At 36.5% G+C, this 13,027-nt stretch overlaps 1 protein-coding gene across 3 annotated transcripts in view; it reads right to left on the minus strand.

The window, feature by feature from the left end:
* si:ch211-39i22.1 (fibrous sheath CABYR-binding protein) overlaps positions 1-5,497 on the minus strand; it is a 46,104-nt gene extending 40,607 nt beyond the window's left edge. For 2 of the 3 annotated variants that reach the window (XM_056466010.1, XM_056466009.1), the window contains exon 1: positions 5,241-5,495. In XM_056466010.1, coding sequence (XP_056321985.1) covers positions 5,241-5,304 — 64 coding nt within the window. In that variant the 5' untranslated portion in view covers positions 5,305-5,495. Of the gene's footprint in view, positions 1-5,240 lie in introns of all 3 variants that reach the window. The other variant, XM_056466011.1, reaches the window with a different exon arrangement.
* Between the last annotated feature and the right edge of the window lie 7,530 nt (positions 5,498-13,027).

A 13,027-nucleotide genomic window follows, 5' to 3' on the forward strand; every position in this document is an offset into this window, starting at 1 on the left:
CAGACTTTGAATATGTCCAGGGGCCTCATGTACGTAGACATGCATTGAATTCATACTAAAACATTGCGCATGCACAAAGCTGTAAATGTGCGTACGCAGTAAAAAAAATCAGATGTATGAATATAATATAAAATATATATAAATATGGTAATAACTCCACTTTGGCAAAACCAAATGAAAAAGCAATGGCAAAAGCAAGCAAGAAGAGAAACTTGACAGAATGTGAATTGGAGGTGCTGCTATCAGAGGTAGACCGGAGAATAAGGGTGTTATTTGTAAGTTTGTCCTCCAGAAATAATAACAAAAGAAAAACAATAGAGTGAGAGAGTTTAGCTGATGCGGTTAACACAGCGGGGTCTGAACATCACACTGTGAGTGAATTAATAAAGAAATGGTCCGATGTAAAGGTGCAGGTTAAGAGGAGAACAGCGGCCAAACAGTGGAGCGAACAGGCGGGGGAACAGGGGATGCTGAACTAACACCCTTTGAGGAGAGAGTTGCCTCAGTTATGCGCAACACACAGTTTTAGAGTTGATTTGAATATTTGATCTGAAATAGTGTCAGAGTTTAATTGACTTGACAATTTGAAAAATATTATAAAATAAATAAAGTGCTCATTCCAAAAACAGAGTCTTGTGCAATAAGCTGAACATGTTGGTGCTGGTTTTATTGTATAATTTCTTATGGTTGAGTTGTTTAATTCATTCATATGGTACATTTTTTTTCTAATCGAGAAATTGAGCCTTGTGCAACATAAAGGACACATATTTATGCCTATCTGACCTATTTTTGGCTCAAACTATAACAGGAGCAAAGAATTTAATTGGTTTGAAATCGAATTAAACTAACTTTACTGCAGTTCAACAGCATGGTATGAAAACCTGATATACCTTCTAGACATGTGGATGATCCCGTACCATACAGCTGCCATTGCACAGCTCAAGGATACTTTGTAGTGTGCAGTTTAACATAATGGCCTCTAGGAGTCACCAATGGAAATAAAACAAACACACACAAGAAACACACACACGCCAGATGTGAAGTTGACGTGGACTAACGCACATTCTCACCTTAATTTCATCATTAGTAAATCCAAACTTGAGCGTGAAATCTGCCGTACGCTAAGTTTTTGTGCGTACGCAGCGTTGATACATGAGGGCCCAGGTCATTAATGCACAGTAAAGTAATGACATCAGAATACAACTATTCAAAATTCTGGAGCTGAATCATTACGTTTGAGACAAATGCTTTACAATCTGTCATTGACAACATTATTAGACCATTTGTTTCTACTGGTAAAATCAGACATTTGTCATTATCAGATTCCTTCTTCATTATATTCAACATTATGTAGGCTAAAGTAGTTTTACTGACACTGTTAAACATTTATTCTCATGCACAACTCTCTGTGTTCGCTATGAAAGGAAAACATATTAAACGCTTGTCGTAATCATAACTCTAAAATGCGACATGATTATTTAAATGATGTGCGCACAGGTTTCACTTTCACTGCTAAGTGCTGTTCATACTTCCCCTGAAACTCCCAAACGATCGCTCTGTGCCACAAACTGAATCTTATTTACAACTTTATTACCTGTTATTCACAAGCTCTTTCTTCCAAAAACTCTAGCTCAAAATTCCAAAAACGCAGAGAACGGATGTGCGTTCTTGCGGAAACCAGTCTTGCCAGGTCATCTCGGAAGAACGAACTCGGGAGACCGCGAGAAATGAGAAGCTACGTTCTTCCTGATGGTCATGTGACCTTCACACGTTTTAATGTAAAATTATTTAAACATTACAGCATTCATACTAACACATAACTAACACACTCTGCTGGACTTTAGAGCAGCTTTTAGTTGGTCAGTGGTGCTGTTGGTCTATTTCAGCTCCTCAGAACAGCAACGCTCCAACAATGCGCCTTAGTCCACAGAGCGGTGCAGATGGGTTTACTATTTAAACAGTGACTACATTTACATGGACATTAGTAATCAAATTATTTACCTTAACCTAATTAAAATAATAATACGATTAAGATGTTTACATGAGCTGCTTTTTGAATGTTCCTTTCATGATCCCGTTTTACATGTTATAACACGTAATTCGATTAATGTCACTGCGTCACAGCACTATCTGCACTTGCTTCAGAGTTTTATGTAATTTCGGGTGTTTAATTTGTTGACTTTAACTGCAGTTTGAACATTTCATGCATGCCCCCTGTGAAAAACGAGATATTCTATGCGAGGAACTGCTGGAAGAGTGTAGTTTTAATGGGATTTCATACCGCACGCTGAATGGAAGAAAAAACCTCCACATTTTGCGTTGTGTGTGTCTGTGGTCCTTCACTGACTCAGTAGGTGCAGATAATAGTGTCAGACAGCCGTGTGTGTATAGACTATCCAACACAATCTCACGGCAACTCATAACTTTTTGATTTAGTGGCTAATTCGTATGAATTCATGCGATCTAATTCGTACAATATAGCACGATTTGCTCATCCCCCAGTGACGGTTGGGTTAAGGGGTGGGGTTAGGTGCCACGCCTCCTTTTTAAACTCGTACAATTTCGTACGACTGAACTCGTACGAATTAGCCACTAAACTGACAAAACGTGAAATAATTACGTTTTCTCGTGAGATCAGGCTGGGCTATCCTGTCGCAAAACGTGGTGAGAAGTCCTACATGACAGTAATAGTTTGATTAAGGTGTTTACATGTCTATAGTGCCCTTCTGTAATGCGACTAAAGTCGGTATACTCCATGTGCCTTAATTACATTTCTCTTTAGTTCGGTTATGACCTTAATCGAATTAAATTATTCAAAAATCGCTGTTTACATGGTCGACACTTAATCAGATTACTGTCTTAATCGTATTAAAACCGAATTATTGGTGTCCATGTAAACGTACTCAGTGTAACTCAAAACCTGAAATCACTGTTGCGCTAGTCTGAAAATAGCAACAAATCACGGCAAACACGTCTTGCGCCTGATTGTATGATGGGGCTCTAAATGTTTGAGTGTGAGAGAGATTGATTATGTGTGTGTGTGTGCGTGTGTGTGTGTCCTCTCGTTGTGTCTGTGTGTGACTCTCTATGCGCATGTGTGTGTGTGTGTATGTGTGTGCACAAGAGAAAATGTGTGAGTGTCTGTCTTTGTGTGTGTGTTTGTGTGTTAGGGAAAGAATGAGTTTTATGGGTGTGTGTGTGTGTGTGTGTGTGTGTGTGTGTGTGTGTGTGCGTGCGTGCGTGCGTGCGTGCGTGCGTGCGTGCGTGTGTGCGTGTGTGTGTGTGTGTATACACAAAGGTTAACTCTAATATTTTGAGTCAGTTTGACTGATTGTACGTTGAAATGACTCTAAAAGTTCCTTTGATCTAACTAAACACTTTTCACTCAGCAAGTTAACAGTGAACGATAGGGTTTTTCCATATTCGACCCAATGTTGAGTTACAACAACCCAGCATTTTTTAGACTGAATCTGCACTGCTGTACAGGTCTCTCGACGTCCTCTGAAACGCACATCTTCATTTTAATTTTGACGAAATCTCGATTAAAACATCAAGAGAGGGCGGGGCCTAGAGCAGCTCCTCCCCTTTTTCAAAAAACATATTCGCTCATATTCCATATATGACTGCATATTTAAGTATAATACGTTGTTTTGTGTTAAACCTGAGCTACACAAGGACAAACACATCCACTGGCCTAAAAAAGAGTCATCTAAATTTTCTTTAAAAAAAATCCCAACAGTTGTGCATATTTGACCCAACACTGAGTTGATCTGTGTTTGTCAGAAACCTTTAACACTGAAGCTTAATAATATATATTGAGCAACAAGTGTGTGAAGGACAAGTGTGTGTTTAAGCTCATAAGTATTACAAAAAAGCTTTAGTCAATTATGGACTTGGGTCAAATTGACAATGTTGGGTCAAATATTAATAAACCCAACATTTTTTACATTACATTTTTAGATTACAATTTAGATTACACCTTTTAACCCAACGGTTGTTTCTCCATTTTTGACCCAACATTGGGTTACAACAGCATGACACTCATAATGCTCACACATGCAGTCATATATGGGTTATAATATTATAACAGTCTTTTGTTTTAACATGTGAGCGGCACGCTAAAGATTCTGGGTTGTTTTAACCCAACATATGGTGAAAGATTGACATGCCCATATATTTGGTTAGATTTTTAAAAAAACAAATTTAAATGACGTTTTTTTACCCAACAGTTAGGAGTGTTTGACCCAACGTTGAGTTGAATCGAAGCACTTTTTTTGTATAGTCAACTTATAATATACAGTCATATGTCTTTTGTTTCAAACATGTGTGCTGTTGTTTAAAAATAAAGTTGGGTACACCCAAACATACATTTTTTCAAATAATTTCAATTATACTTTTAACCCAATGACTGGGAGTAGTTGACGCAACATTAGAATAAAACAACCCAGCATTTTTATAATATACAATTATAATATATGATCAACTTATAATAGAGTCATAATGTTTCAAACATGTGAGCTACACTCTAAACATGCAAAGTTGTTTTAACCCACACTTGGGTCAGATATTGACACACCCAATCATGAATTAATTTTTTTAATTAAAATTAAACTACACTTTTTAACCCAACGATTGGGAGTATTTGACGCAACGATAGAATAAAACAACCCAGCATTTTTTATAAAGTCAACTTTTAATATACAGTCATGAATACAGTCATAACATTCTTTTGTTTCAAACATGTGAGCTGCACTCTAGCTTGTTTTAACCCAAAGTTGGCTCAAATGTTGACACACCCAAACTTTGGGTTAATTTTTTTTTTTCAATTAAATTTAAATTACCAACGATAACCCAACGACTGGGGATATTTGACGTGACGTTAGAATAAAACAACCCAGCATTTTTTTTAAGAGTCAATCTATAATATACAGTCAGTCAGAAATAGATTATAATAGCCCTTTTGTTTCCAGCATGTGAGCTGCACTCTGAAAAACGCAGGGTTGTTTTAACCCAACTTTGATTAACAAAACCCCTATATCGTTAGGTTACTATTTACATATTAATTTAATTTACACCTTTTTAACCCAGCCGTTGGGTTGTCCATATTTGACCCAACACTGTGTTAAAACAACCCAGCGTTTTTAAAGTGCATATCTAAAGTATGTGTACTTATATTTTAATTTTTCCTCAACATTTTCCTCGTTTTTTCGATGATGAAGCAAGTTTAAGGAAAGTCTTACCTTGCGTTCTGACTCCAGTCATTAGTAAACTTCCCAAAAGCAGAATCCACAAGTATGACATCATTGTGGCTTGAATGGAGCTGAGCTGAACAAGTTCCAAATCACGACCTACTTTTATTTATTTTTGTCTGTCTGTCTGTCTTTTATTTTTTTTAAGTTACGGCTTTGAGCACGCGTGAATGCGTGTGTGTCTGTGTGTGTGTATGTGTGTTCGCACGCATGCATGCAACAGTGTGCAGTCTTTTGTTGTCCAGCTCCTCTGGATCTCGGGCTCCAGCGCCGCCCACAATCTGACGGAGATCCAGTGACAGAAACTCGGAGGATGCATGAGCACACACACAGACCGCAGAAAATAACCATACACTGCTAAAACACACATGCATACTTTTCTCATTCTGATCAGACCCGATGTCCTGACGTGTTATCCGTCAGATTATGCTACCCGACATTATTTGAATCTTGGGGTGGGTTAGGGCGACATTAAAGCCTCATATAACATCAAACATTACACTGGTAGCACAATATAATAGCATATTTCATCATCAAAATACTCATATTTTTTAATGGTAGGTCGGAAGATCTGACAGGGAAGGACACCAAACGACCAACTTTCAGCGCTGAAATAACGTCTAATGCCAGCTCTTGTTTCAACTTTAATACAGCGTTCATTGTTATCACAAATGAAAAAATACGATAGCGATTAAACATTTACTATAGTAAAGTACGTGAATTAATCTGTTGTGGTGATTCTATAGTTGCTCTGGTAACAAAGGAATTGTCTTAATTTGCCTGTTTAAGTGATTCTATAGTTGCTATGGTAACACAACAACTATAGTAATACAAATTACCTACACTAAATGGGCATATTATGTACTGCAATACATGACAGTTTACTGTAGTAAATACTATAGTGGTAGCATGAGTTGTAAATACTGTAATGGATACATACAGAACCTATAATGCACTACGCTATAGTATAGTTCAAAAGCACTATTTACTATGATGTTTAATGCTTACAGCTGAAAACATTCCACATTTCACAATCACTATATAATTTATAGTAAATATGGGCGTTTTTGAACCACAAAACAACATTGATACAACATTTAATGCTATCATAGATTTACAAAAAAAAACTACAGTAAATTTCTTAAATTAGTCTGTTGTTAATCTGATTCTGTTGCTATGGTAACACAAGAACTATATTATCGATCTTTTGTGGTGATTCTATAGTTGCTATGGTAACACAAGAACTATAGTAATCAATCTGTTGTGACAGTTTTATAGTTGCTATGGTAACACAAGAACTATAGTTATCTATCTTTTGTGGTGATTCTATGGTTGCTATGGTAACACAAGAACTATAGTAATCAATCTGTTGTGACAGTTTTATAGTTGCTATGGTAACACAAGAACTTTAGTAATCCCTCTGTTGTGAATTTTATGGTTGCTATGGTAACAAGATCTGGTAATCGATCTGTTGTGACAATTTTGTAGTTGCTATGGTAACACAAGAACTATAGTTATCGATCTGTTGTGGTGATTCTACAATTGCTATGGTAACACAAGAACTATAGTAATCAACCTGTTGTGACGTTTTATGGTCGCTATGGTTACAACAACTATTACAATGTAGGCTATATTATACTACAATACACCACAGTTTCCTGTAGTAAAAAGTTCGTTATACTGCAGTATTTATTACAGTGTATCAGTTCACTATACAGCAGTAGCATTCAGAGTTGTAAAAACTACAATATTTACATAGTATGTTTCAAAACCACTAGCACTAAGAGTGTTGATCCATCCGCTGTTTTGGCTTCTCTTTATGTTTGATTTCGATGGAGTTTTTGTCCTGCAAGAAGGACAAAAAAACCTCCCCAACCCCCAGACTCAATGTTAGCTCAGTGTTCCGCGTTTCCTACTCGTTAAGTGGGAACTTCCCCAGAATGGTCGTGTTGTAATAGCTAGTGTGCGCCCTGCCTAGGCATCATGAGTGTGCAGTTTGTGCCCACAGGCTCATTCATTCATTCAGCCGTGGTTTTGCTCCTGAACTTGAGCCGCCCAGCGGGGGGAAACGCGGAGAAACGCGTCTGAACAAATCACTCCGGTTCAGGAGTTAAATATCAGATCTGACTGCAGGCAAACATGGTGACGCGCGCCTTCTGAACAGCAGTACTGTGGTAAATCTCTGTTTACATGGGTAACGCATCAGAAGGGTGCGGCAGATCCTACAACGTCAGAAACAAACGACAGCTGTTGGGTTTTTTCCCACCATATAATACTAAAATTAAAATACTAAAGTAGGTGCACTTTAGGATTAATTAAAGTAAAATGTAGGCAATATGAAATATAGAAATCTGATATATGCAAATGACATATATGACATACAAGGTCATATTAGGATTTCCCTTATAAAATGTGATATATGCGACATGTATATCAAAATATTGCAAAAATTACCAAAAAAAAAATCTAAATGATTTTTTTTTCACTTTTTTTCAACTATTGGAATTACAATTATGGTATATATGCTTAAACATATCAGCTATGATGTTCATATGTGTTCATATAGGCTCATATATACAAATATAGCTAATATATTTACATATTTGTAATTCCAATGGTTGAAAAAAAAGTGTATAAACACTACCAGTCAAAAGTTTGTGGTGAGTAGGATTTTAGATGTTTTAAAATAAGCTTATTCTGCTCAACAAGACTGCATTTATTTAATCAAAAATACAGTGCAAATGGTGAAATGTTATTGCACTATAAAATAACTGTTCAAAAGTAGTTCATGATTTAATTTAATAATTTATTCTAGTGATTTTAAAGATGAATTTTTAGCTTCATTAGTCCAGTCTTCATGTCACATGATCCTTCAGAAATCACCCTAATATTAATTATTATTATTGTTATTATTATTATTAATGTTAATACTAATAAAAGCAATAATGAATGCAGTAATAATTTAATTTGAAACTACATACAATAAGAAAGCAGTTATTTAAAATTGTAATAAATATTTAACAATTTAACATTTTATTTTCATTTAATAAATGCCGCCTTGTCAAACAGAATAATTTTCTTAAAAAAAAAAAATCTGACCCCAAACTTTTGACCGGTAGTGTATATAGACATATATATATATAGATATATATATATACAGTATATAAGGTTTCCGCTACATTCATTCTTCCATGGAGGCGCGCCATGCCAAAATTGATCCCGCCACGGCTACATTACAGCTTCTCATTCAAAACATTCAGTCGTGTTTTTTTTTATAGTGGGTGATAATCGCACCAAAATTTATTAAAGGGTAAGTGAATTATAACAGCGTGAACCTTTCTGTAACCGTAGTAGTGCTGTGTTTTATTTGTTTAACCCTTTAAGGTGACGTGCTGACTGACTGACTGACTGACTGACTGACTGACTGACTGACAGGTCAGGTTTAAATAACAGTTCTGTCTGATTGGCTGACAATCGTGCAATTTTTCTGCAATATCAGAACGCATGCATCCTCTTCACCCTTGTGTATTACTCCGCCCACTGACAGCAGATCAATAAACTCAAAAAAATTGCAGCTGTTGGACAACATCATGTACTTTTGTTTTTTTTTAGGTTATAATGAAGTTGTTTGGGTTGCAACTATGCAGTTTGTTTATAAGGATAGTGCCTATTTTAAATATTTATAATTTCGGAGATTCAGCCCGTTGGAGGCCACCAGCCTGTCATACCGAGCAGAGCAAAGACGGTTGATACTCCGCCGCAAGACGGTGACAGAGACCGCATAAAGAGTGCTTAGGGGAGAAAAACTCAGCGTAAATTCAAACTACAGCTGATCAGTCCATTATAATACAGATAGGTGACATAGTCGATCTCTCTCTTGTATGCTGTAGTGCTGTATTTATATATATATATATATATATATATATATATATATATATATATATATATATATATATATATATATATATATATATATATATATATTATAAAGTGTTGTTTGAAGTTCGGTCCAATAATAGCACAATCGTGTTTAAACTTGTTCCATCATTTTAATCGTAATAAATAAGTAAATGTTAGGTAAAGGAAAAGATACCACTGATAAACCAACAATTTGCACTCCAAATATGTACTCAGTTAAAATAGTTGTGTTAAAAATACCCCAACAATAGGTTATTATAGCACCTTCCCAACTTTGAGTTATTTTAACCCAATGAATTGGGTTATAAAGTTTAACTCAATGCATTGGGTTATTTTGATTTTTTCCGTTCTGGTGTGCTACCATTACTAGTACTACTATTAATTTTATAATTATGGCTGTGTACAGTAAATAAATAACATGCAGTTTTCAAAAATATTGAAAATGCTTTATTTCCATTTACATTTTAAGTTCCAGACACAACATTTTTATCCATTTGATATAGATCGGCCATGCAGCGTGCGTTTGTATCATCAATAATTAAAAGTTCTGGTGAAACAGATTTAAAAAACATAACAATGAGCGGCAATTTGATAAAAAACAACAATATTATTGCATTAGAGCTTAAAGAAACGTTATAACTCAAAAACAATATTACACACGCATTTTAATACAGCTGCTCTGTGTCAGTTAAATCAGTTGACTGTTGAAATTCTAAATTGTTAACCCAACTGGTTGAGTTATTAAATAAATAACCCAATAAAGATGAAAAATAACCCAAGAAAGCACCAAATGTTTAACCCAACTGGTTGATTTATTAAAAAATAACCCTATAAAGGTTCAAAATAACCCAAAAAAGCACCAAATATTTTTAACTCAACCATTGGGTTAAATAAATAGCCTAACTCAACGTTCTTAGAGTGTATTTTAGAGCCCAATGCAAACCTAGAGATTGTCAATAAAACACATTTTATCCTATAGCATGTTTTACACAAATGAACTATAATTAAGCTAATTAAATAACCCTATAGCTTCTACAATAGTATACGTGGAAATAGTTCTGCATAAATGTTTAACCGCAGCTGAACTGACCATGGAAACAAGATACTACTGATAAATCAACACTGTTTAAAAAGTCCAAAGTAAAGAGTGTCAGTCAAGACAAATGTGCGCATCTACACGTCACAGTGTGTGTGTGTGTCTGTGTGTGTGTGTTTCCATCAATGAGGATCACCCCCCTCCCTCCCCTCCTCACACTGATCCTGAATGGACAGCTTCATCCGCTGAAGTTGAACAGCAGAATCAACCTGTTCCACCGCGGAGCACCATCAGACCCGCGGCCGCTGCTGGATCTCCCGCCGGGAATGAGTGCAGCTCCGCGGGCTCCGGTGCAGCATCCTCCGCGCTCCCGCTGACATGCAGTCGCTCATCTCTCCGGTCACCAAAGCCGTGCTCGTGGCGCTCTTCATTTTCGCCATTCTGCTGATCCTGTACGTGATCCTGTGGTACATATGCAGAGACGTGGACTGCGATCACGGCATCTGATCGGTGAGCTGCGGATCCGCGGAGTCAGGGTGACCCCGGTAAGTCCGTCTGCATGCCCTTGATTCATGCGTGCACACTCACACACGCACACACCGACTGTGTGATACAACACTATCTGAGAGAAAATGTGTGCATTATATCTGTGACAGCTCAGTGTAGTAAACGCGTAATGATGGATGTATGACACTCTATAATGACTCCATGCACCATCAGATGTTACGACGCGCAAAGTGAACGTTTTATATGCGGGAATATTAGTTCGCTATTCATTGCATGTAAACAGAACACATTTTCACTCTTAAACACGTGCTGGGTTGTATCAACCCAATGTTGGGTCAAATGCACAAACCCAATGACTCCACGGATCATGGTTCATTACGATGCGCAAAGTGAACGTTTTATTTGCGGGAGTATTAGTTCGCTATGTATTGCATGTTAATTGAACACATTTGTCACTCTTAAACACATGCTGGGTTGTAATAACCTAATGTTGGGTCAAATGCACAACCCCAATGACTCCACGGATCATTAGATGTCAAGACTGTTTAAAATGCGGGAAATAAATATTTCGCTACTGTATATACGAACCCATTTTACACTCTTAACACATGCTGGATTGAATTAACAAGATGTTGGGTCAAATGCACAAACCCAAACAGTTGGGTAATTTTCGTATTATTTAATAATAATAATTATTATAATGTTTTAAACCATTTGTTGGAGGTTTCCATATTAGTCCCAAAGTTTTGTTAACACAACGCAGTATTTTTAGAGTGTTATTTTATTCTGAGAATGATATTAATAATAAACCAAACAAAAAGCTGTCTGCAGAGAACGCTGATGAATTGGTGACAGACAGTAACGTTAAAACAAGGTGTATCGATAAGATTATCAGAGCTTATAAAGATGAAAGAATTAGCATATTGTAATTTTCATGCGTTCAGTGCTGATTGCGTTGTCTAAAAGTGACTAAAACTAAACTCTGACGCATTACGCTATCATGCATGCCTAAAACGGTTCTGGGACATGTGTTATCTAAAGATGCATCTGAACGATAGTACTTCAGCAGAGTCTCTCACAAATGTGTTTTTATTTGATGCTAATCTTTAGTGATTCTCAGTCTCCTGTTGTTTGTTGCATTCATCCCCAAGCTCTCCATTGAAAAGTCTGACGGCAGCTTTGCAGCAGGTTATTCTGACTCTTTGCACTTGTTTAAATCTGTTCAATCCTGCAGCTCTCCCACCTGAAAAATACTTCAGTAAATGCTGTAGCATTTTAAACCATATTATAGTGGTGTGAAATGTATTGTATATACTGTAACATCTAAAACTCCTTGTTAATGAATATACACTAGTATTATCTATACACTCTAAAAACGCCAAAACCAAATATTGCTTTGAGTGTGGACAAAGCCAACCATTAAAATCTAATCGAAAAAAATAGCTCAATATAGGGTTAAACAGTCCAGCATTTTAGTGAACTGATCAAATTAAAAAAAATACTGTAGTACACTCTCAAAATCGATGGGTTATTTTAACTCAACATTGGGTCAAATATGAACAAACCTGTTTGGCTAAAAAGTCTCATTCATTCATTCATTCATTTATTTTCTTTTCGGCTTAGTCCCTTTATTAATCAGGGGTCGCCACAGTGGAATGAACCGCCAACTTATCCAGCATATGTTTTACACAGCGGATGGCCTTCCAGCTGCAACCCATCACTGGAAAAAATCCATACACACTCTTTCACACACATACGCTATGGACAATTTAGCTCACACAATTCACAATTGTTTGGACTTGTAGGGGAAACCAGAGCACCCGGAGGAAACCCACGCCAACACAGGGAGAACATGCAAACTCCACACAGAAACACCAACTGACCCAGCCGGGGCTCAAACCAGCAACCTTATTGCTGTGAGGTGATTGTGCTACCCACTGCGCCACCATGCTGCCTTAAAAAGTCTCATTTAAATTTAATTTTAAAAATTTGACCCAATGCTGGGTTAAACAATATTGCAGTATATACGCTATTTTAAACTGTATTACTTTAGTGTTTACTACAGTAAACCGTAGTCGTTATATAGTCATTTGTCTATAGTACTGTGCTTGTGTTACCATAGCAACTATAGAACCACCACAATAGATTAATCCAAGCACTTTACTACATTCTAAAAAATGTTGGGTTGTTGTAACAGCTGGGTAAATTTTTTTATTAAACTTAAATTATATTGTTTTAACCCAATGTTGGGTTTGTCCTAATTTGATCCAGTGTTGGCTTAAAACAATCCAGCATTTTTAGTAAATGAACTTTAATA

Source organism: Danio aesculapii, chromosome 9 (genome assembly GCF_903798145.1).
Source record: "Danio aesculapii chromosome 9, fDanAes4.1, whole genome shotgun sequence".
NCBI classification, from domain to species: domain Eukaryota; kingdom Metazoa; phylum Chordata; class Actinopteri; order Cypriniformes; family Danionidae; genus Danio; species Danio aesculapii.